This window comes from Cynocephalus volans, chromosome 3 (genome assembly GCF_027409185.1).
Source record: "Cynocephalus volans isolate mCynVol1 chromosome 3, mCynVol1.pri, whole genome shotgun sequence".
Taxonomy (NCBI): domain Eukaryota; kingdom Metazoa; phylum Chordata; class Mammalia; order Dermoptera; family Cynocephalidae; genus Cynocephalus; species Cynocephalus volans.
Genome location: NC_084462.1, coordinates 170750993 through 170771541, shown reverse-complemented (window position 1 = coordinate 170771541; position 20549 = coordinate 170750993). Strand labels below are relative to the sequence as shown.

The 20549-nt window shown below is 46.4% G+C and overlaps 1 protein-coding gene across 1 annotated transcript in view; it reads right to left on the bottom strand.

Annotated features, from left to right (window-relative positions):
* Positions 1-20549, bottom strand: part of DGLUCY (D-glutamate cyclase) — a 75767-nt gene that overhangs the window by 35864 nt on the left and 19354 nt on the right. Inside the window, 6 exon segments of the mRNA XM_063090156.1 lie at positions 1124-1249; positions 2401-2548; positions 4912-4923; positions 4925-5111; positions 6783-6936; positions 11037-11142. Coding sequence (XP_062946226.1) covers positions 1124-1249; positions 2401-2548; positions 4912-4923; positions 4925-5111; positions 6783-6936; positions 11037-11121 — 712 coding nt within the window. The 5' untranslated portion in view covers positions 11122-11142.

Genomic DNA, 20549 nt, shown 5'->3' with positions numbered 1-20549 from the left:
TATGCTGGTTTTGTTCTTTGTGCTACTAGATGACGGGTATATGCACTCTGGCATAGTTATTAAGAAGTGGCTTTAGCGTGGCAAATGAACTTGAGTTTGAGATGCAAATTTATCCTCTGTAAACCTGTTTCCTCAACTCTAAAGTAATGATAAGGCCTCATGTGGTTGCTGTCAGAACTAAATTAGAAAATGCACATATAAGTGTTTAGCAAAGTGCCCAACACAGAGTAGGCCCTCAGTAGACGATGGTCTGCATTACCAACACAGGTGCTAGGTCTCCCTCATTCTTATGTCCTTGTGGCTGGCTCATTAGGAGGCTAATCCTTACTATACTTACTTTACCTCTTCTGCCTTCTTCGGTGTCACTATCATCCAGAGTACTCTAACTCCACGCAGCTATCTGCTCCTGGAGGAGAGGACTCAGTGCTTATTCATCTCAGAATCCCACGTGCTGCCTTGCACATAGTAGGTGTCCAATAAATGCAGATGTGAGTGAGTAAATAACAATGTCTGGGATTTCACAGAAACAGTGAAATTTCTTAGATTCAATAGAAAGCCACAGTCAGCCAACAGTTCAAAAGGAAAATCTACTAACAGAAACATAGCTTTCGGACGTGATGTGCGAGGGGAAGAGCTAATGATCTGATGAATGCATTTGTTGTTTTTCTGTGTTTTGGATGGCACCTAAAATCGGTCACTCTAAAGCCAAGGAACACATTTGAAACAGTGTATGGCCAGTCGTGATTTCAATCACCTTGCAAATATCATGGGAAATGGTTTGTTTAGTTGTGTTTCTTGGCTTCACCCCTGTTTTCAAGACCCCACCAATCTCCAGAATGTCTCAAAAAGTCAAGCTAAAGGTTGGTCCTTCAGTTAGAATGGGCTGTGAGGCCTTTGCAGATAGAAATGTATTTAATCAAAGCCTATTTGAGCTATAGGACAAACTGTTCTGGCGATTAAAAGAAGGAAGCGATTCATTGTGGGCTGTAGGCCTGTGTTTCATGTTTTGTGTTATGGCTTTATTTTTTCAATCATTGTACTGTAAGGCTAGGTTTTCAAGAACCAGTGACCTGCCGGGCTCCATCTTAGGTGACAGTCATTGCCCCCTTCTGTCCCAACATACTGCAGCTGCTGACAGCCTCAAGACTGGCCAGCTGAGAAGGCCGGAACACTGGAATATCCCCTGGCTGGCACTCTACAGGAGTCCCGTAGTCAGGCTTGGAAAGTTCCTTGATTCCCAACAGCTCGGCAGGTAGAAAAAGAAAACGTAATTCCCTTGGCAGGGACCCTCAAAGTAGGACACGGTGAGTAGTGGATGGTTCTTTCTCTAAAAGGAGCTCTAGTCACAGAAGTATTTTAATGGTATTTGAGGCGGAGGAGAAGGAGAATGAGAACTGAGGATTTAGCAGCTTGAGACGCTCCATAACTTACTGTCCTTGTTGAGTCGTACAGTTCAGAACACGGGACCTCAAATTCCATGGTGTGCATTTAGCCCAATACTTTCTTTGTACACATTGTTAACAAAGTCAGCATTTATGAGTTTATTTTGATGTAGACTGAGTCACATTACACAGACCGAAACTCTGTTGCTTGACCACCAACAGCGTCCCTGACCTTGGCCAGCCATCAAAGTGCTGATGAGGACAGCAAAGATGGATATATTGGGCCCAACCCATCCACACTAAAGATAAAACAATTCAGCAGACACTTCCTGGTAGATGGTCCTGAGGTCATCTTTCTCTGATGAAGGCTGCAAGTGCTGATTGTGTTTTTACAGGATGCCAGGTTTTGTCTGATTTTGATTATTACATAGCTGAGCAAGTTCAGGTGCACTGGACTCTGACTCACCCATGGCCCGATCCCAAGCTCTCATCAAGCCCTCTGAGAGCCTCCAAGAGGCGTGGGCAGCTTCCAGATTTTAGCCCTTCCTCCTCGGATCTGTTCACTCAGTCTCAAATTGAGTTAGTACACTGGGGAGCAATGGATTTCAGTTTGAATTAACATTTGGAACAAATCCTTCTCTGGTCCAAATATGCCACTGAAAAGCAGCCCAGATTAAAGGCTGCTTTGATCTCAAATCTTGGGACAAAGACCCCCGCCACCAATCTCTGCTTCCCCCACCCCAGGTTCATTTGAAGTTCACGGGAACTTCATGTTCATCAAAAACCTCCAGTGGGTGAGGCTGGCTATTTGACCGAGTGTGGTGCCTTTAAACCTAACCTAACCCTGATGCTGCTGCTGGAATTTGTGAGCCTTGTCCAGGGCCTTGATCCCCAGGAACCCTGGAAAAGATGAGGACAAGCCGTGGGAGCACAGGAACACAGCAAGTTCCTGTCTGCTTCTCAGGTTCAAGTCCAAGACAGGCTGTCAGAGTCATGCACAAGAGCAGACACTGACCTGGATCGCCCATGTGAACGGGCTGTCCATGCTCATTCCCGGTGAAGCAACCGGCCTGTACCAGCCTTCCTAGCTCGTCCTTGGGAATGGGCCTCACTGTGACCACCAGAGGGCAGTAAAAGCCAGCAATGGTGGCACAAGGCACTGTTGTCTGACAAAAAAAATCAAGTGAAAAATGTTAGGAAAAAAAAAAATGGAATCAGCACAGATTTGAGCCCTGAGCACCAAGAGTTCAAGGCAGCTGAATGAAGGAGGTCATTTTTATAACAGTAGCTATTATAAAAAATATAGCTTCTACTTTTATGTGACATAGAGATGGGGAAGTTTGCTGGTAATTATTGGTCTAAAATAAGGAATCTTAACTTTTTATGTGCCATGAACACCTTTGGTAGCCTGGTGTAGCTATGGACTCCCAGTCGAAGAACATTTTTAACTGCATAAAAGAAAATGCAGAGGATTCCAAAGGAAACCAATTACACTGCCAGTGCAGTTATCGAATTATGGGAAAATACAATGCAGCAGTCCATGCGCTTCTTTGTTAGCTTAAGGAACAAGACGGCAGATTTACTACCATTGAAATGTTGAAGTAGCAATCAACACTGCCTATAGGAGGATACTTCTGAGATAGCAGGAAGAACTGTAATGTGATTTAAAGATACCTGTGATTTCTTTTGACAGCCACAAAGTCACAGGGTCTGCTGATAGGACGGCCGTGTGTTGCCTACATTCATTATTGAAGGAAATGCTAAATTTCAGTTTGAGGTTATGAAAACAAAAAATGTGATTTCTTTCCCATCCAATTTCATGGCCCCTCTGGCTTTTGTCCACAGACTCACGGGGCCGGTGGACCACAGGTGAAGAAGCTCTGGGAGAACCAGAGGCAGAGGCAGGCAAGGGAGGGGAACATGGCAGGAAGAGCTGGGGTGCCCTCTGACTCTGGATTCATACAAGGAGAGATGCCTGTCCTGGGAAGCACCGAGCCCTGCCTCGCTTCTTCTGCCTTAATAGGAGTTGCCCAGGATGATCTGTGTGACTTTCACTGCTGCTGTCCCCCCACCCACCATGGTTTCCAGTCCCTGCGGTGAGGCTTATGGAAGATTTAGGACACGGTCAGGACTCTAGTCCACTGGGACAGCCTTGGCTGCCACCTGAAGGGCTTGTTGTTACCACCCTGGCGGCAGCAGGATGAAACCTCAGTGTGCCTGCCAGCAGGGAGAGGGCACACGCCAGGCCACTCACAGGGCCAGGCAGTGCTCCCTGTCTGGGGGCTGCTTCATCCCATCAAGGCTGCCAATGGAATCCAAGAAGGTGCCTGGCCACCTCTACCAGGAGCCAAGGGGCACTGGGGTGCCATGGAGAAGTAACAATGGCCCCCACTGCGGGCCCACACTTGCCCCTCTCTGCAGAGCATCATTTAATCGTCACACCTCCATTGACATTTTACAGACAGGAGCCAGGAGTTCTGGTTCCAGCCTGGCTTTGGGACCTGGGCAAATCCCTGTCTCTCTCTGGGCCTCAGATTCCTCATCTAAAATGAGAGGCTGTGAATGACAGGCCACAAGGCCCTTGCAGCTCCTGCCTGCTACCAAGGATGGTGTGTTCTAGAGCCAGACCCTGCCTGGGGCCGCGGCCAGCAGCTGCGGTTCCACCCCGCCCTCCCCTAGCTGGGGCTCAGATGCACACATGAAAGGCCGCGCAGGCTGTGGTCAGCCTTGCTGCTGATCAGAGGAAGCTCGGGCCTCTCTGGCAGGAACCCTAACCAGAACATTTTAATAAATGTCCCAGAGCCCTAGATGACATCTCCAATCTGAGTCCTCCATAAATAAATAAACATGGCTGTTTGCGTTGGCTGACCATTGATCTAGCAGAGTGAATTCTCAAACTTTACCAAAAAAATGGGCAGGAAGTAGGATGAGGGAATCCAGTTCTTTCACCTTGACAAGTTAGGGCTGGAAGAAAACCTCAGAGGCACAGCAGGGAGGCATTGCCTAACAGCAGGCACGTCCCAGGAGAGGCCTGCTGGCCGTGCTGTGGGCGTGACCGCCAGTGGCCACCTCCAGCCAAGAACATGACCCAGCTTTCTGGACAGAGACACAACACAGTAGCTAGTGGCCTAGCCAAGGCTGTGCCACAAATCCCTGGGCGTGAGCCAGGCACATTCTCCCTGAGACAATGCTCACTCGAGCCAGGGGAGGATTTTCAAAAATCTCACTGAGGGGGCCCTAAATTAAAGGAGCCAGACAAATTCCAAGCAGGTTTGGTTTACACAGCCACCACGAACCAACAAGAAGGACCACACTGGCTTCTCACAGCAATCCCAGACATGGGCCCAAGAAAGGCTGGCTCAGAGAGGTTGACCGTTTGTCCTGGGTTACACAGCTAGAAAGTGGCTGAGCTGGGGCTAGAGCTTAGGTCTTCTGTCTCCTGTGTCAGTGTTCTCCCCCTCCCAATAACAAGGAAATACAAGTCAATCCACCCTTCAAGCCATTCTGCCCTTACGGGTTGCGTCCCTACCTTGTATGCGCCCCATATGGCTGGGACCTGCTGGGTCTCTTCTGGGGAGCTCCACCTTCTCCAAGGCTTCTTCCAGGGAGAAGCTGCAGCACAGGACAAAGGCCACCATGTCCTTCAGATGCTCCGAGTACTCTTCCAGCAAGGTCACACTGCCCATGCAGGTGTCAAACTCGTATTTCCAGAACTGGGGACAGCCTGTCCTGGGGACACAAGGGGAAGCTCACAGGCCCCCAGACTCTCAATATGACCCCTGACAATGCACCTTTTAGAAGGACTGGGGAGAGAGAAGAGGACATCTAGTGCTGAAATTTCAAGCATTGGCCCCGAGGTAGCGTACATAATATCAGCAGGGGGCCTTGCTGGCATCCTTCAAATCTGATGGGATCGGAAACTATTAAATCAGCACGTGTATAATGCAGCCCCACCTCCTACCCCATTATATGTCCTATAAGCTCAACCAAGATCAGCCAAGCCAGCCCGAAAAAAACAGTGTTATTTTCTCTTCCGTGGAAGTAAGGACAGCAGACCAAAAGGGACAGAGGACATGTGTCTGGAGGAACCTCTCAGTGCTAGCAGTGGGTGAGGCCCCTCCCCCTCCCTAGAGAAATTCTCCTGTAGGGTTGAAAGACTTCTCTGGTGACAAACCTATTCTTCCCTCTCTCCAAAATCACTTTCTGAGCTGTTCCTCCACACCAGGCACATGCTAGGTGGTGGGGCTGTAGAGATGGAGAGGATACCGTCTCAACTCTTGAGGAACTCGTAATCCTATGCTGGTAGATGAGACTAGATTGAAAACAGAAACTTGCAATACAGAGCAATAAATGTTAACAGTCTAGGCAGAGGATTGACACAGAGAAGGCAGAAATCCATTTTCTCCTACAAAGGAGGAGGCACTGGGTTTTGAGGCATGAATAGGAGTTCACCGGTTGGACAAAGAGGAAGGCACATCTGGGCAGAGGGGGCAGTATGTCAAAGTGTGGATGCATCAAGCATGTGGCCCAGTGGAGGATCTACTCTTGGAGTCTCCAGGTTGGCAGCACAGGAGGCACCAGGGGAAAATGTAAAGGAGCAACCCTGGGCCCAGGTGGAGTCCACAAAATGATAATAACGGAGCGTTCCTGGGGAGCTTTCTGTCTGAGGAGAGGGTGGGGATAACTGGAGTGTTGAGGTGCAGGGGAGACACCGAGCTGGGGCCAGGTCACCACCGTCTTGAGATCAGGCTAAGGTGCAAGCTGCAGGAAGGTACGGAAGAATTTTAAATAGGAGAGTCACAGGATTGGATTTAGACTTAGAAAAAGTCACTCTGGTGGGAGAGTAGAAAGTGGGAGACGGAGGTGGGAGGAGAGGGTGAGACTAGGGCAAGGACACCAGTTAAGATGTCTGACAGTCTAGGCAAGGGCAGGTGTGAGCCTGAGCTGTACAGTGCACTTAAGAGGGGTTACGGAAGCAAAACCAGAACCAGAGGAGCCACGTATTGGGTATGTTTCAGTTTGAAAGTCTGGGGGAACATTCACCACAATATTGTCTATCTCTGGGTATTGGTGTTTTATTTTCTGCCTCATCATGTGCGGGCAGCTTTCTGATGCATGATGCCTGGACAGATGGCCATGCCAGTGGGATTTCTCCAAGGCTGGACTTTCTCCATGATCCCAAAGATTTTACCCGAGGCAGGGGCAGGGGACAGGAGATAGGGGAAGAAGTGGGTACTGTGGGAGGGTGGCTTATTCCTGAGCAACAGTCATCAGTGAGGCTCCATGCCAGGTACTGTAGGGTCCCCAAGGCTGGACAGACAAGTCCGTGATGACAGAGATGCCTGGCCACAGCGTCAGGCCACTAACAAGCTTTAATCCCCAGTAGCCCAGGCTTTTTACCTGGTGTCTGGGACAGCGCCTAGGGCAGGCAGCATCCACTTTTCTGGCTCGCTTTGGCCCAGCAGGAGCAGAGGACCAGTGCTGGCCTGGCAGAACCTTTCCAAGGCCAGAGCAAGGGGCCTGGGCAGGACCACCACACTGGCTGGTCTGAGCCCTGGGTTTGGTGGGAGAAAGGGCAAAGGTGCAGTCAGTTGCCTCTTGGCAGACGCTTTTACACTCAACTTTCGATTGAAGCATTACATACACGCAGAAAAGTGCGCATAAGTGCACAGCGTGATGAATTTTCACAAAATGAACACAGCCATGTAACCAGCACCCAGATCAAGAACCAACAGCCATTATCCTGACTTCTAATCCACCTATTACTTTTGCCTGTCCTTGGACTTCCTATATAGAATCATACATTATGTGTCTTTTAAGTCTAGCTTCTTTCATTCAACAATATGTTTGGGAGAGTCATCCATATTATTGCCTTTAACAATAGTCAGTTCTTTCTCCTTGCTGTGTTGTATATTCGTGCAGTATTTACCCAGTCCTATTGCTGATGGACATTTGAATAGTTTCCACTTTGGGATTATTACGAACATGCTTCCACAAACATTTTAGCACACCCATTTTGGGGCACGTATATGTGCATTCCTGTTTGTCATATACCTGGGGTCAAAGATTATATCTATGTTCTGCTTTAGTAGATGCTGCCCAGCAGTTTTACAAAGTGGTTGTACCAGTGCATACTCCCACCAGGGGAGTGTGTCTACAACATTTGGTATGGCCTGTCTTTTTCATTCTAGCCATTCTGGCAGGTATGTAGCGGTTTCACACCATGCTTTTAATTTGCATTGCCCTGATGACTAATGTGGTTGAGTACATTTTCATATGTTTTATTGGCCATTTGGGTATCCCTTTTGGAAAAGGGACTGTTTGTGGCTTTTGTCTGAGATGACTCGACTGAGCAGGCTCACAGAATCCTTGACTCTCCCTCAAAGAGACAGTCTTAATAGAGCCACGGAGGAAGACCCCCCACCTGCACGCCACGAACTCCCCTGGAAGCATCCAGCCATGCTCTGGAGTGGGAAGTCCTTTGGCTGTGGAGGCAAACAAAAGCAAAAACGGGGCTTGGATCCCGATTCTGCCTCTGACTAGCTGTGTGACCCTGGCAGTGGCTCTGTGTCTCTCCATCTCGATTTTCCCATCTGTAAGACAGCTGTAATCGTACCTACCTCAAAGAGACCTCAGTGAGTTAAGGTATGTAAATTATTTAACACATTGGTATTCAGGAAACAGGGCCTGGAGTTACATTCATTCAATGGACTCCTGTATAGACATTTAAAATTGTGGTACAGGGCTGGCCGCTTAGCTCAGTTGGTTAGAGCGTGGTGCTGATAACACCAAGGTCAAGGGTCTGATCCCTGTAATGGCCAGCCAACAAAACAAAATATATAATGATTCTATCAAAAGATGTTTGCGATGTATTGTTAAGTGAACAATACTAGGTAATGAAGTAGTATGTTTGACATATTCTCCTTTTTATAAAATCAATGAGAGAAAGAACTATAAGGAAATACATCTACATGTTAATCATGGTTATCTCCAGGTGACAAGACTGGGGGTGATTTTAAGTTTCTTCTCTGTGATTTTCTCAATATTCTAAAATTAAGACCATTGCCCCACCCCCCCAAAAAAGAACACAATTATGCTCTATTGGACAAATAACTTTAGGGACAATTCTTCTAACTGCCAGATTTGCTCTATCAACATGTAGACATTTCTTTTCTACAATAATATTTTTAGCTAATATTTACTGAGTTCTTATTATGTGCCAGGCTCTCACATGTAATCATCTATATTTTATAGATGAGGAAAATAAGGCTCAGAGAGATAAAGTGACTTTGCCAGCTGGTGCATGGCACAGTCAGGATTTAAGCCTGGGACAGGCAGTCCTGTGTTCCCCTCGCTTCATCTCTGCACTGTATCCACTGGGCTGTGAGTGCTGGGCCTCCCCGGGATTGACCCACCCCCACCAACTGTCCCCTCCTCCTTGGGGACTGTGGCATGAAGCAGATATAACCATCTACTGGGAGAAGTCCAAGACCAGTTCCTACTGTAACCAGGGGTGCCTGGAACTCATTATCTCTAACCCTACAGTGCCTGCCAGTGCTACCATATTCAAAATGAGGGCACACAGGACACCCCCAGCTGCTGAAAGCCCAGGGGGGCTGACATGTGTCACAAGCAAGCCCAGTGTGGCTCCAAAAATGACCTGCAGCATCGTGGAAGGGAATACAGTCAGCTTAGAGGCCTCCCCTTCCCAACCCACCCACTTCTTACCTCCAAAGCCTGTTGTCAGAACAAATTGGATTTTTAATACAATAAATCAAGAGGTATTATGCACACAAAGCTTCTTTGTTCTCTTTTTAATTAACTGTACTTCGGAGGGCACTGTTTTGGTTTTGTTCATTTCCACTGCTGGAGATGAATAGAAAATTCACCGAGTTGTCCCCGTTAGTAACAGGACACAGAATAGAGGACTCGGTGGTCCCGTTCTGGAGGAGGGCAGAATAGAGGCCTCCGTGGTCCCGTTCTGGAGAGGGCGGCAGACCACAGAGGCCTCACCTTTTTGGTGAGGGTCCTTCATGGTCCGATGTGACCTGTGTATCCCCTGGTCTCTTGGGCTCTGTTTAAGGTCACCGCACTTTCTCTTTGTGAAGAGAAGTGGAGTGATTGCTCTGAGTCCTTGTATCCCAAAATTAATTTTCTAAAAACTTAATGCGAGAATAAAAAAAAAAAAATCTTTAATTTTCCTAATCTCATTTAAAGCCCCAGAAGACAGTTTTAAGCTAGAGTTTTCCAGCTATTCAGTAAAATGAGCCTCTCTCCTCAGGGAGCACTCCACAGGAGCAGGAGACAAGGACTGAGCACTTCACCTCATTAGCTCAGGTGTCCCTCCCAACAGTTCCACAGGGAAGGTTCCATTCCTACTTTCATTTTATGGATGAGGCTTAGAGAGGTCACACAGTTTACCCACAGGTAAGCTGCTAGAAAGAAGCAAGGCTGGGATTCACATGGGGTTGACTGACTTCAGGGTCTGAGGCCCTGCCACTCTGCCCTATTGCCTCCCTGGGTCCTAGCAAGCAGTCAGCAACCTGGGGGTAAGCTAGTGTTTGCACACTGTGTACCATGGGCTGTGGTGGCTCTCTCTATAAACTAAGTTTCCCGGTATTCACACCCCATGGCAGCACCTTCCCCACTGACTCTGGCCTTGGCCATGCGATTTGCTTTGGCCAATGGGACATTAGTAAGTGTGATGCAAGGAGACACTTGATGTATGCTTCTGCATCAGGGATTATCCTCTTGGAATACTCTCTTGGAGTCCTGAGCTACCATGTAAAGAATTTTGGCTACATAAAGGGAAAGAAATGTCAGGCCAGTCCCAGCTGTTCCAGCCACTCCAGTAGATGCCAGTCATGAGGAAGAAGCCATCTTGGGTGGTCTAGCACCAGCAGACACCATGTGGAGCAGAAGAACCACCCCACTAAGCCCAGCTTCGACTGCAGAACTGTGAGAATTATGGTTTGAAGCCACTAAGTTTCGGGGTGCCTTGTTATGCAACAATAGGTAATTCTGTTAGCCCATGAATAGCAATAGAGGCCAGACACATCAATAAACTACATGAGAATTGTCTTGCTCTAGTACTTTAAACAGTGCTGCTGGTTTTCCCTTTGGCACTTCCACCGTAACCAGAAAAGTCTTTTTCAATGTGAAGTTTTGCTGGGACTTAGGTCAATGACAAATTTGATATGTTTTCTCTTGCAGGACCCTTCAGAGCCTTGGATTGTCACTCCTGGGAGACAGTGGGTTGCCACCTAGACAGATGGGTGCCACCTAGAGAAGGAGGCCAGTCAAGGGTAGGGAGAATTGGTCTGAACAAAATCAGATTAAAATGCAGTGTAATGTGGGGACACTTTTCCCAGGAGGGAAAACTCTTTTCATCACCTGTGCCCACTGGTGGTTCTCCTCATGGAGCTGAGGTGACCAAGCAGAATTGGCAACACTAGACCCGTCTGATGAGGTTTCCACACCTTGAGTCTGGTCCAAGGTGCCAGTTTCTGCTTGGAAGTTACGTAGTGACCAGAGCTAATGTCATTCTGTGCTTATTTTCTGTCTCCCATGCAGAAGCTAAAAGTCTCCAGAATTTCTGAGTCCTACACAGCTGGCATTTCCTCTTTTTTTTTTTAAACATCCAGCACCACTTACCCCCAGCCATGCTGGCTGTGTTTCTGATGTTTGATTTCTTTTGTAGAAGGCAGGACCTCAGGTAGAAAGTGAAGGGCATCGTCATCCTTGAACAGGCTACAGAAAACTGGGGGAGGGAGAGAAGAGAAAAAATTAGACCGCACAGCTTCCCTGCAAGCAGCAGACTCAGCAGCATACCACCTCCTGAGCGTTTCTGGACCTGCCCTGGGGTGGGCGTTATTTGGAGCAAGTTCTCCCCCTGGTTTCTAATAAGAAGTTTCTAACACCTAGTGACTGTGGCTTATGCCCTTTCCTTGGCCTAGAATGTCCTCCCTCCTTCCCATTCCTCAGAACTGGCTCAGAACTTTCTGCTTCTGGGAAATGGCCGACAGGCTCTCAGAGCATTATTCAAACCACTGATTTTGACCTGGAGCCACAGTGAGCTGATAACGCTACTGGACTTGGAACTCCTATCTCTCCCCGGTGCCTTGAAGGCGAGGGCACATCTCAGACTTCTTCCACGGGCTCCAGAACAATTATCATAGCCTAAGCACATAATATGCACCCCGAATACATATACCTGAACGAACAAATGAATGAATCCCACTATACAATCACAAACGAAATAATGGGCCAATTTTCTGTCTGCACATGACTTCTGTTATTTAGATTTAGGTTCCTAGCAGGTAGGGATTTTGTATTTTCTTCTTTATGCTCCCCCACCCCATTCTAGGCACAGTGCCTTATACAGATGTGTGGTGAATGAAAAAATACTGTAGGCTTTAAAAAAACAGAAAGTTTTCTAGAATCACAATTAAAAGTTTAAAAAATTATTTGAAAAAATAGAGATGGTCTCAAAGGTCTAGGAAATTAGCTCAGACAGGAATTCAATAAGTTGACTACTTACACTCTAGAAGGAGAGGTTTCAACATGTCAGCAGAATCTAGCACTAGATATTTACAGTGTGTTGGCCTCTAAGGCATAGCCCATGTTGCTTGTATCCAAATACACCAGTGCCTAGCACAGCAGCACAAAAGCGGGAGTTCACTAAGTGTTTGTTGAATGACTGGCTGACTGCAGAAAGGATAAAGGCACCATCCGGAGTGAGGTTCTGAACAAATCTGATTTTCCACAACTCATTCTATCTAAACAAAAGAACTTAATGGGATTGCAAACCACCAATTTCTGTTTTCAACTCTCATCTCATAGATAGAAAACCACATAAACCCCAGGGCCATCTTAATGAAGAATTTGAGATCGCATAAAATCGCTAACAAACAAAACAAAAAGAATATTGCCCAGGAAGGGGGAGAGATACATTTAAAACCAACAGCGAGTGCTTTAATAGCAGCAGGAACAAATCAGGCAGGGTCACAGAGGAGAGAACACTTAGTGCCGCTGGGCTGGGGCGGGGTGTGCCAGGAGGGGTCAGGTGAGGTTGGATCCCACACCCCAGTGGAAAACGCTGAAGCTTAAAGCAGCTGCTTCAGCAGGTCAAGCCCATGCTTGCCTGCTGGACTGAGAGAGCTCCCCTGGGCCTGGCAGGCCTGACCCCCTTGGTCAAGCAGCCGAGCCACCAGCTAAGGTCCTGGAAGTCTGCAGTGCCGAGGTTCACTGCAGAATACTTAGTGCCTCAGCCTAGCACTCAGCAAAGACTGAAAAGAGAGCCATTCCATAACCATGTGGGGGGACAGCAGCCAGACTGCTCTGATACTTGTCCTCATTTCATATTTGGAGAAGAAAATAAAGTTTACCCACACCACTGAAATGAGACACCCCACAAGTACCTATTGACTTCCACACCCGTTATGACTCTAGAAGGCAGTAGGTGCAAGCTGGGTGCCGTTTTGCAAATAAACTGTAGCCAGAAGACCAAAGTCTGAGGCGCTGCTTTAATATAAATGTAAGTGGATTCTAGGTTGCTTTCCTTGCTTGGAGATAAATGAGTGTGGCCAGAAATCGTGCCCTGTGAAATGCCTGCTGGGAGTGTGACAGGCACCTGAATGTCATCCCTCATGCATACTAGGAGGGGAAGGAGCTAAGAACCCCAACCTTACGAAGTCATCCCCGTGAAGGCAGGGATCAAACAGAATATGAAGTACATGCTCATTGGCTCCTGCCAAAGAAATGCCATCAATATACCAACCAGGGAATGCCCACTCATGATAAATGATAGCAACCGGCACCGTATATGGGTACCCACTGTGTGCCAGGCACCATGGTAGCACATCTATGCACATCGTCTGTTGGTTCCTCACTAGAGCCCCCCAAGAAGGGCATTGTTAATCCAATTATAGATAATGAAACTGAGGGTGAAGGAAGTCAAAAAATTTACCTAAAGTCCCATAATTAGTAAGTGGTAGAGCCCAAACTCATAAGCAGGTCTAAGTTCATGCTTGGCTGGTTGGTATCTATCTATATCTGGTATCTATATATCTGTGTATGTACTCATCCAACCATCCATCCATCCATCCATCCACCTTGCGGTGTTAATAAGAATCACATCCTCAGTACATTTTAGGAATAGCGGGAACCACCCCCCTTCTCCCCACAAAGTGACTGTAGGGCCAGAGCCTGTTCAGCTCATATGTTTCCTGAGGACTGAATCCTCAGCTTCTCAGACTTTCCACCAGGGCCTCTGGTGAGCCCCCTGCAGGGTGGCCCAGGTGTCTCTCCCTCTAGAAGTGAAGTGAGATGGGATCCCAATCAGTGAGCCTTGGCTGGGCTCTGAAAGGCCACCTTTCTGCTGCGACCTCTGTCTTTTCTCTTTAGAGAAGAACAAACTATCAAACCCACAAATATTATTCCCTAACATCAAATATACCAGAGAGGGCCCCACAGACAATCGAATACTTGGCAGGATCTAACATGCCCAAAACACCCGTATAAAAATGTCTCATCTATGCCCGTCACAGATGACTGAAATTCCACCATTATAAAGTCATTTCACTGCTTTACCCAAGCACTGTGATTCTAGGAATGTGACCTACAGATGTGCTCCAACAGCGGGTGAAATGATGGAGAACACGACAGCACTTTGTAATAGAAATAATTTAGAAACAACCTAATAGGCATTGAGTAGATACATTGGGGACTGTAAATAAAAGAGTAGTTAAATAAACTATGGCACATCCATACCACACAATGGGATACTATGGAACTATTTTTTTAAAATGAGGCAACTCTATACATCTCCTCTGAAACAACTTCCCAAATATGCAAAGTGAAGAATTCTGTATTGACTAACACACGTATGTTCTGCTCAAATCCATGGAGACCATCTCTGGAAGAGTAAAGAAGAGCTTGGCATCACTGGTGCCTGCAGAGAGGGAAACTGGGAGGCTGGGGGTCTGAGCAGGAACAGTGGCTGGCACACCACAATTTATGAGAACAGTACCATCTGGAATTGTGCCACGGGTGGCGCTGCTGGAAGAGAGACTTTCTGTTTATCTTTTCTGAACCTTTTGAATAGTACAACATGTAAGTATTACCTAATTTTAAAAATGGAATTTAATTTAAAAATATATAGGGAAGGTAGAATTAGGCCTGGTTTAAAGAAATAAAATATTACAGTTGTTTTTTTTTTTTTAAGTCATTCTTTATAGTTCTGAGGATTTAGGTTGCTCACAAGTTTTTTCATTCATTCAGGAAATATTTGGTTAGTCCCAGCCATGTGGGACACACTGAGTGTACAGAGGTGACCAAAAAAGAGCTTATCACCATTTCAGCTGCTTGTGTGCTGGGAGTGTGAACACCATGGAGATAATAGTAACAACAGTTGTCACTTGTTGAGTGTCTGCTATTGTCCTGCTAGGTGCCTCTGATACGTACGGTGGCTAATCCTCATGACAATCTGTGAGCTGGGCCATTTCTACCCCCAGTTTGAAGGGATGGAAAATGAGCAAAAGAGGTCAAGTAACATGTGCTTGGTCGGTGGCTAGGAGTGACAGAACCTGGACTCAAACCAGCAGGCCCAGCTGACTCCAGAGCCATAACCTCAGAGGGCCTTGGGAGAGTAGGGAAGTAGACCAATGCCATTTATTTATTCCCATGGTCTACCTAATGTGGGGGATGTAAAAAATTGGAGTAGAATTGTAGAAAAATATAACCTTAATGTACGCAGTCTTGTAACAAATGTTTAAGCAAAGCAGCTTCTAAGAGGCCGTACAAAGTTCAGGCTCAAACACACTAAACATTCCAAGGAAGGGAATGGCCCCCACCCGGTTCCAGGAACTGACTAGTCCCTTATCTAAAGGCCACCTGGCCAGACCCCGGGGCAGATAAACGATTGAGAAATGCGCTGTTCCTTATCAGGGTACCAGCCTGCTAAAGCCCACCTGTAAATCTAAAGGTGCCACAAATCTATCAGGGTACCAGCCTGCTAAAGTCTACCCCTAAATCTGAAGGCGCCACAGATAACCAACAACTCATCCTGTCATAAAGATCTGTTCAGAAAAACTGTATAAAAGCTGCTTGTATTGTAACTTCGGGGTCGCTTCTGTCCTGAAGACAAAGTGACTCCAGCATGCTGGAATAAAATCCCTCTTGCTAAATTGCATCGGTCTCAGTCTCATGATCTTTGTGAAGTGAGCCGTCCCAGTCTGTGGGATTTGTGCATGGTGCACGGATCTTACACTAACACCCCCTCAGCACTGTGCAGAACCCTGGGCAAATGGAAGGAACAAAGTGGATTCAGATTTCTGACATCTAGCAGCTCAGTCACCAGTGGGAGAGGGCCCACAATACACAAGAACACAAACAAAAAGATGGTTTCCAGGAGAGGCTGAGGGGAAGTGGAAGGGTATCAAAGCACCCTTCCTCGTCATGAAAACCTTAGCTGGGCCTTACACTTGCTTGCTTTGCTTCTGCACCAGGATTGGTCCTTAGACATAAAAATTCACCATGAAATATTGGTTTGATTTGACCAAAGTTAAACCTTATTCTCTTCCATTATTTCAAAACACAACGAGCAATGTTGCTTTGGGCTCTATACTCTAATAAGCACTCCCACCCTTACTAAGTCACCAACCACAAAACTGACTAACGTCCAGGCACAATCCATTCATACATTTATTTATCCATCCATTCATTCATTCAACAGGCACTGGGGTAAGAAGCACAGACCGAGGGCAGACTGCCTGGATTCTAAACCCAGCTCCACATTTAGGAGGGGATCGTTAACCTCTCTATGCCTATTTTCCTTTTTTCTTTTATTTTTAATTTTTTAATCTTATTTATTTATTCTAGAAGATGACTGGTAAAGGGATCTTAACCCTTGACTTGGTGCTGTCAGCACCACACTCTCCCAAGTGAGCTAACCGGCCATCCCTGTATAGGGATCCGAACCCGTGGCCTTGGTGTTATTAGCATCACACTCTCCCAAGTGAGCCATGGGCCAGCCCCTACTAGGCCTATTTTCTCATCTGTAAAATGGAACAAATAATAGTGTGTACCTCACTGAGTTGTGGTAAGGGCTAAATTAGTTAACACATGTAAGATTCTTGGGATACTTCCTGGCCCTGGTCCACAGTTAGCACTATGGAAACGTTGACTGTGTTTGTTACTCCGTGCTCAGGTGCTGGAGATACAGTGGTGAACAAGACCATCACAGCCCAGGCTCACAGGGTTTGCCATCCCAGGAGACAGATGGTAAGCACATAATTACCACCATGTCTGTCTCCAGGAGAAAGACAGAAAGGTAAATAGTTAACGATAACACCATGTGCTTGGTACTCGGGCACCATGTGGACTGGAGATGGATGAAGAGAAGGGGACACATCTAAAAGGATGGATAGGGGTTGGACAAGCAAAAAGGTGGGGAGAGAAAGGCCCTCTAGGTCCAGAGGACAGCATGAGCCACAGCAGGGAGGCAAGTGGAGGGAACCAGCTTTCTGTGCTGCCGGAGCATGTGACACAGGGTGGCAGGTGGCAGGGGCAGGGGCTGGGAGGGCAAGCAGAGGTCAGCTTCTGAAGGGTCTTGTATCAGGTCAAGGAAGTTGGATTTATCCCAAGAGCAATGGGAAATCACTGAAGGGCTCCAGCAGTAGCGTGACTTGTGAGATTTGCCTTTTATAACGCTCACTCTGGGCTATTGGCAGGGAATAGACTGCAGTGTGCAAAGTGGGAGGCTGGGCCAGGGAGATGAGCATCTAGAGAGTCTCCTTCTCAGAAAAGAATCTGTAAGGGGAGAAGTGGCTTAACCCTTTGTGTGCCCTGCAAGACCAGCCAGTGCTTAACACACTTGGGGGAGCAGCTGAGGCTGTTCCTATGAAGGAAGGACAAGGGGACACACACACACACACACACACACACACACACACACACACGGAGAAGATATTCCTGGTTTCCTTTCAGTTGCACGAGGGCAAGGCTTTTCATCTGTTTCAATCATTGCTGTATCTCCAGCACCCAAGACAGTGCTGGCACATGAAAGGCACCCAGCAAGTGTCCGCTGTCAGGGCAGAGCAAGTGGCACGCACAAAGGTAGCAAAGACGAGACAGCCATGGAAGTGGGAGAGAAACTATGTGGCTTGGAAGCCAAGAGAAGCAAGGGCTTCAAGGAGGAATGTGTGGTCCCTGGAGGTCAAGGAAGATAAAGACCAACAAGCATCCACAGGACTTTGTCACCCGTGCTCCTTCTCCCATATGCCACTGTGAAGCCATCACAGCTCTGTCAGTTGATAAGCACAGGGAGCACCTTGTATTTATGTAGGATTGTATTTAGGACCTTGAGGGGTACAACAAAATAATAGAAGACACAGTCCATTTCCTTGAAGCTCACAGGTTCGTCAAGAAGATCATGTTATATTAATGAGAATAAACAATGCACAGTGTTACCAAACTCCATTTCTAGTTTCTGTAGATGTCCCCTGGATCGCTTCCCCAGAGTCCTACAATGTGATAACGGAAGAGCGGAACGAGTAGGTGTGCAGACCTTGTCTCTACTCATTAATTTTTGTGGTGGGAGTTCTCAGCGTTTGCCAAGAGAGTTGCTGGTGGTAGCCTAAATACGACTGCAAATTTGCAAAATAAATGTCGCTGTAAGGAAGAAGGCATCCTAACTGTATAAACATTTCATAAAAAAAATTCATTACATAACAGAGACAAAAGACTGGGGACATGCTGGCAGTCAAAATAGTATTTGTCTATTTAACAGGTCAGATACAAGTGCTCCCAACACACAAAGGATTGTTAACAAAACAAATATTTTCATTGAAGCAGATAGCTGTCTCTTCCCATTCTGCTTCATAAATAATTCAGTCCTAAGGCCATGAGATGGAGCCGAAGGAGGTAGAAGTCCATGCTGGGGAGTGGGGGCACGAAACACTGGTGGCCCAAAGCAGGGTGTCAGAGCATGAGCAGGACATGTCTGGGAAGAGGAGGGTGAGGAGCAAGCTCCCCCCCAGGGTGTGCTGGGGGGAGATTGGCCTGGCAAGACTTGGGGTAGAGAGAGTCCAGGCAGAGCGAGGTGGCAGCTGTGTGGGGAAGGAGGTGGTGGTAGAGATGGGAGTTTGGTTATACTCATGATCAATCAAATAAGTAAATATGTCAAGGGTAAGAGAACTCATGTTTCTCACTGTTGGAGAAGGGAGTTACAACTACGGAAAGGAGGAAAACTATAATAAACCCTATGGTTTTGGGTTAGATCTGGATGTAATAATGTGAACTAGTGGTTTTCAGTACATAGAACTAAATATAAAAAGGCGGGGTGTGCTTGTGCGTGTGTCTGTGTGTGTGCATGGGCGTGTGTGTGCCTGTGTGTGTGTGCATGTGCCTGTATGTGTGTGCGTGCGCATGTGTGTGCGTGCATGTGCGTGTGTGTGCCTGCGTGTGTGTGTGTGTGTGTAGGGAAACACATATCCCCTAGCTTTGCCTGGGAGCAGCAACTTCAATAGGAATGAGCACATTTAGTGCCCAGATCTTGAATTCTAAATACCATTTTCCATTAAAATGAATCAAGACTCCTTGGAGAAATAAATGGCTGATTCCATCGCTGGGACAAGGAAAATATAAGATGATCCTGGAACATCTTGTCGCACCAGAAAGTGAAGATGTGCTCAAAGATTGATAGGGGCATATAGAAAGGACACACATGAAAGGGGCTCTTACTGTCAAATTGGAGAATTTTGAGCTCTAAAATAAATAATTATAGTAACACATTATAACTCATTAACACAGGAATCCATAAGTTCACATAGATATAAAAATAATAAATTAAAAATTGAGGAAGAATGAGCTATGAAAAGGTTTTTTTTTTTATACCGTCCTTGCCATTTTGTGTCACTTAATGAGTGTTTCAGAAAAGAAAAAACAGATAAGCAACAAACTACAGAAAAACTAAATTGTGGATAAATAAAATTTGGCATACGCATACAAGAGAATATTATCCAGCCTTGAAAAGAAAGTGATTCTGACAAATGCTACTACATGGATGAACCTTGAGGGCACTATGCTAAGTGAATTAAAACCAGTCACAAGAGGACAAATACAGGATGAGTCCACTTATATGAGGTACCCAGAGTAGTCAAATTCATAGGGACAGAAAGTAGAAGGGTGGTTGCCAAGGGCTGGGTGTGGTTTGGGGGATGAGGAGTCTGTGTTTAAGGGGTACAGAGTTGCAGATTGGGAAGATGAAAAAGTTCTGGAGACAGGTGGTGGCCACGGTTGCATGACAATGTGGATGTACTAAATGCTACTGAACTGCACACTTAAAAATGGTTAGAATGGCAAATTTTATGCTATATATATATTTTACCATAATAAAAAATTTTTAATTAAAATTTAAAAAGTAAATTGTGATTGAGAAGATACATTCACATTAAATGTTTAGTTTCAATTCATCAGTGTGAAAAGTGACAGGAGTCTTGTGTGTTTTCAACTGAATATCAAATGTTCTCTAACCCCCCCAGGGTTCCTGTTCCAACCCTATGGAAAAGAGCTTGTCTTGGGAAAGGAAGGTTTTTGTGTGTATGCTTTGCATGGCCAAACATTAATTATCATTATGACTCTGAAAAAATTTGGGAATATCTCTATCCAAAATGACTGTGAATGTCCATTCTTAGAGAGTTATAGAATATTTGAGAATCTTACTCTTCAAAGTGAATCTGCTTTTAGTTAGACAAATAAAGCAACCCACCAAGTGGCAAAACTCCCAGGTATGACTGCTGTGGGCAAGAAAGGCCAACCCCCCCCCCCCCCCGGTTTCATAGTTTGCTCTGCCTGTAAAACTAGAGCACACGTGTTTGCTTATTTAATACAGAGTTTCTGCAAAGGCTCCGTCAGGACAAATTCCCATAACCACAAAATGTGACCCACAAAATACACATGCAGGTTGAGAGTATGATGCTGCCAACAGTAACTGCTGAGTCACATGGTTCCATGGGCGAGTATTAGGGATAAACCAGGCATCTAGCTACCCTTACACTGGCACCGCTCAACCAACAGCATGACCTACAAGCCTACTTCAAGGTCACTATAAGCACCACTCTCTGGTTAGAGGGGTTGGAGGCTCCATACATCTCCACAGCTGGAAAA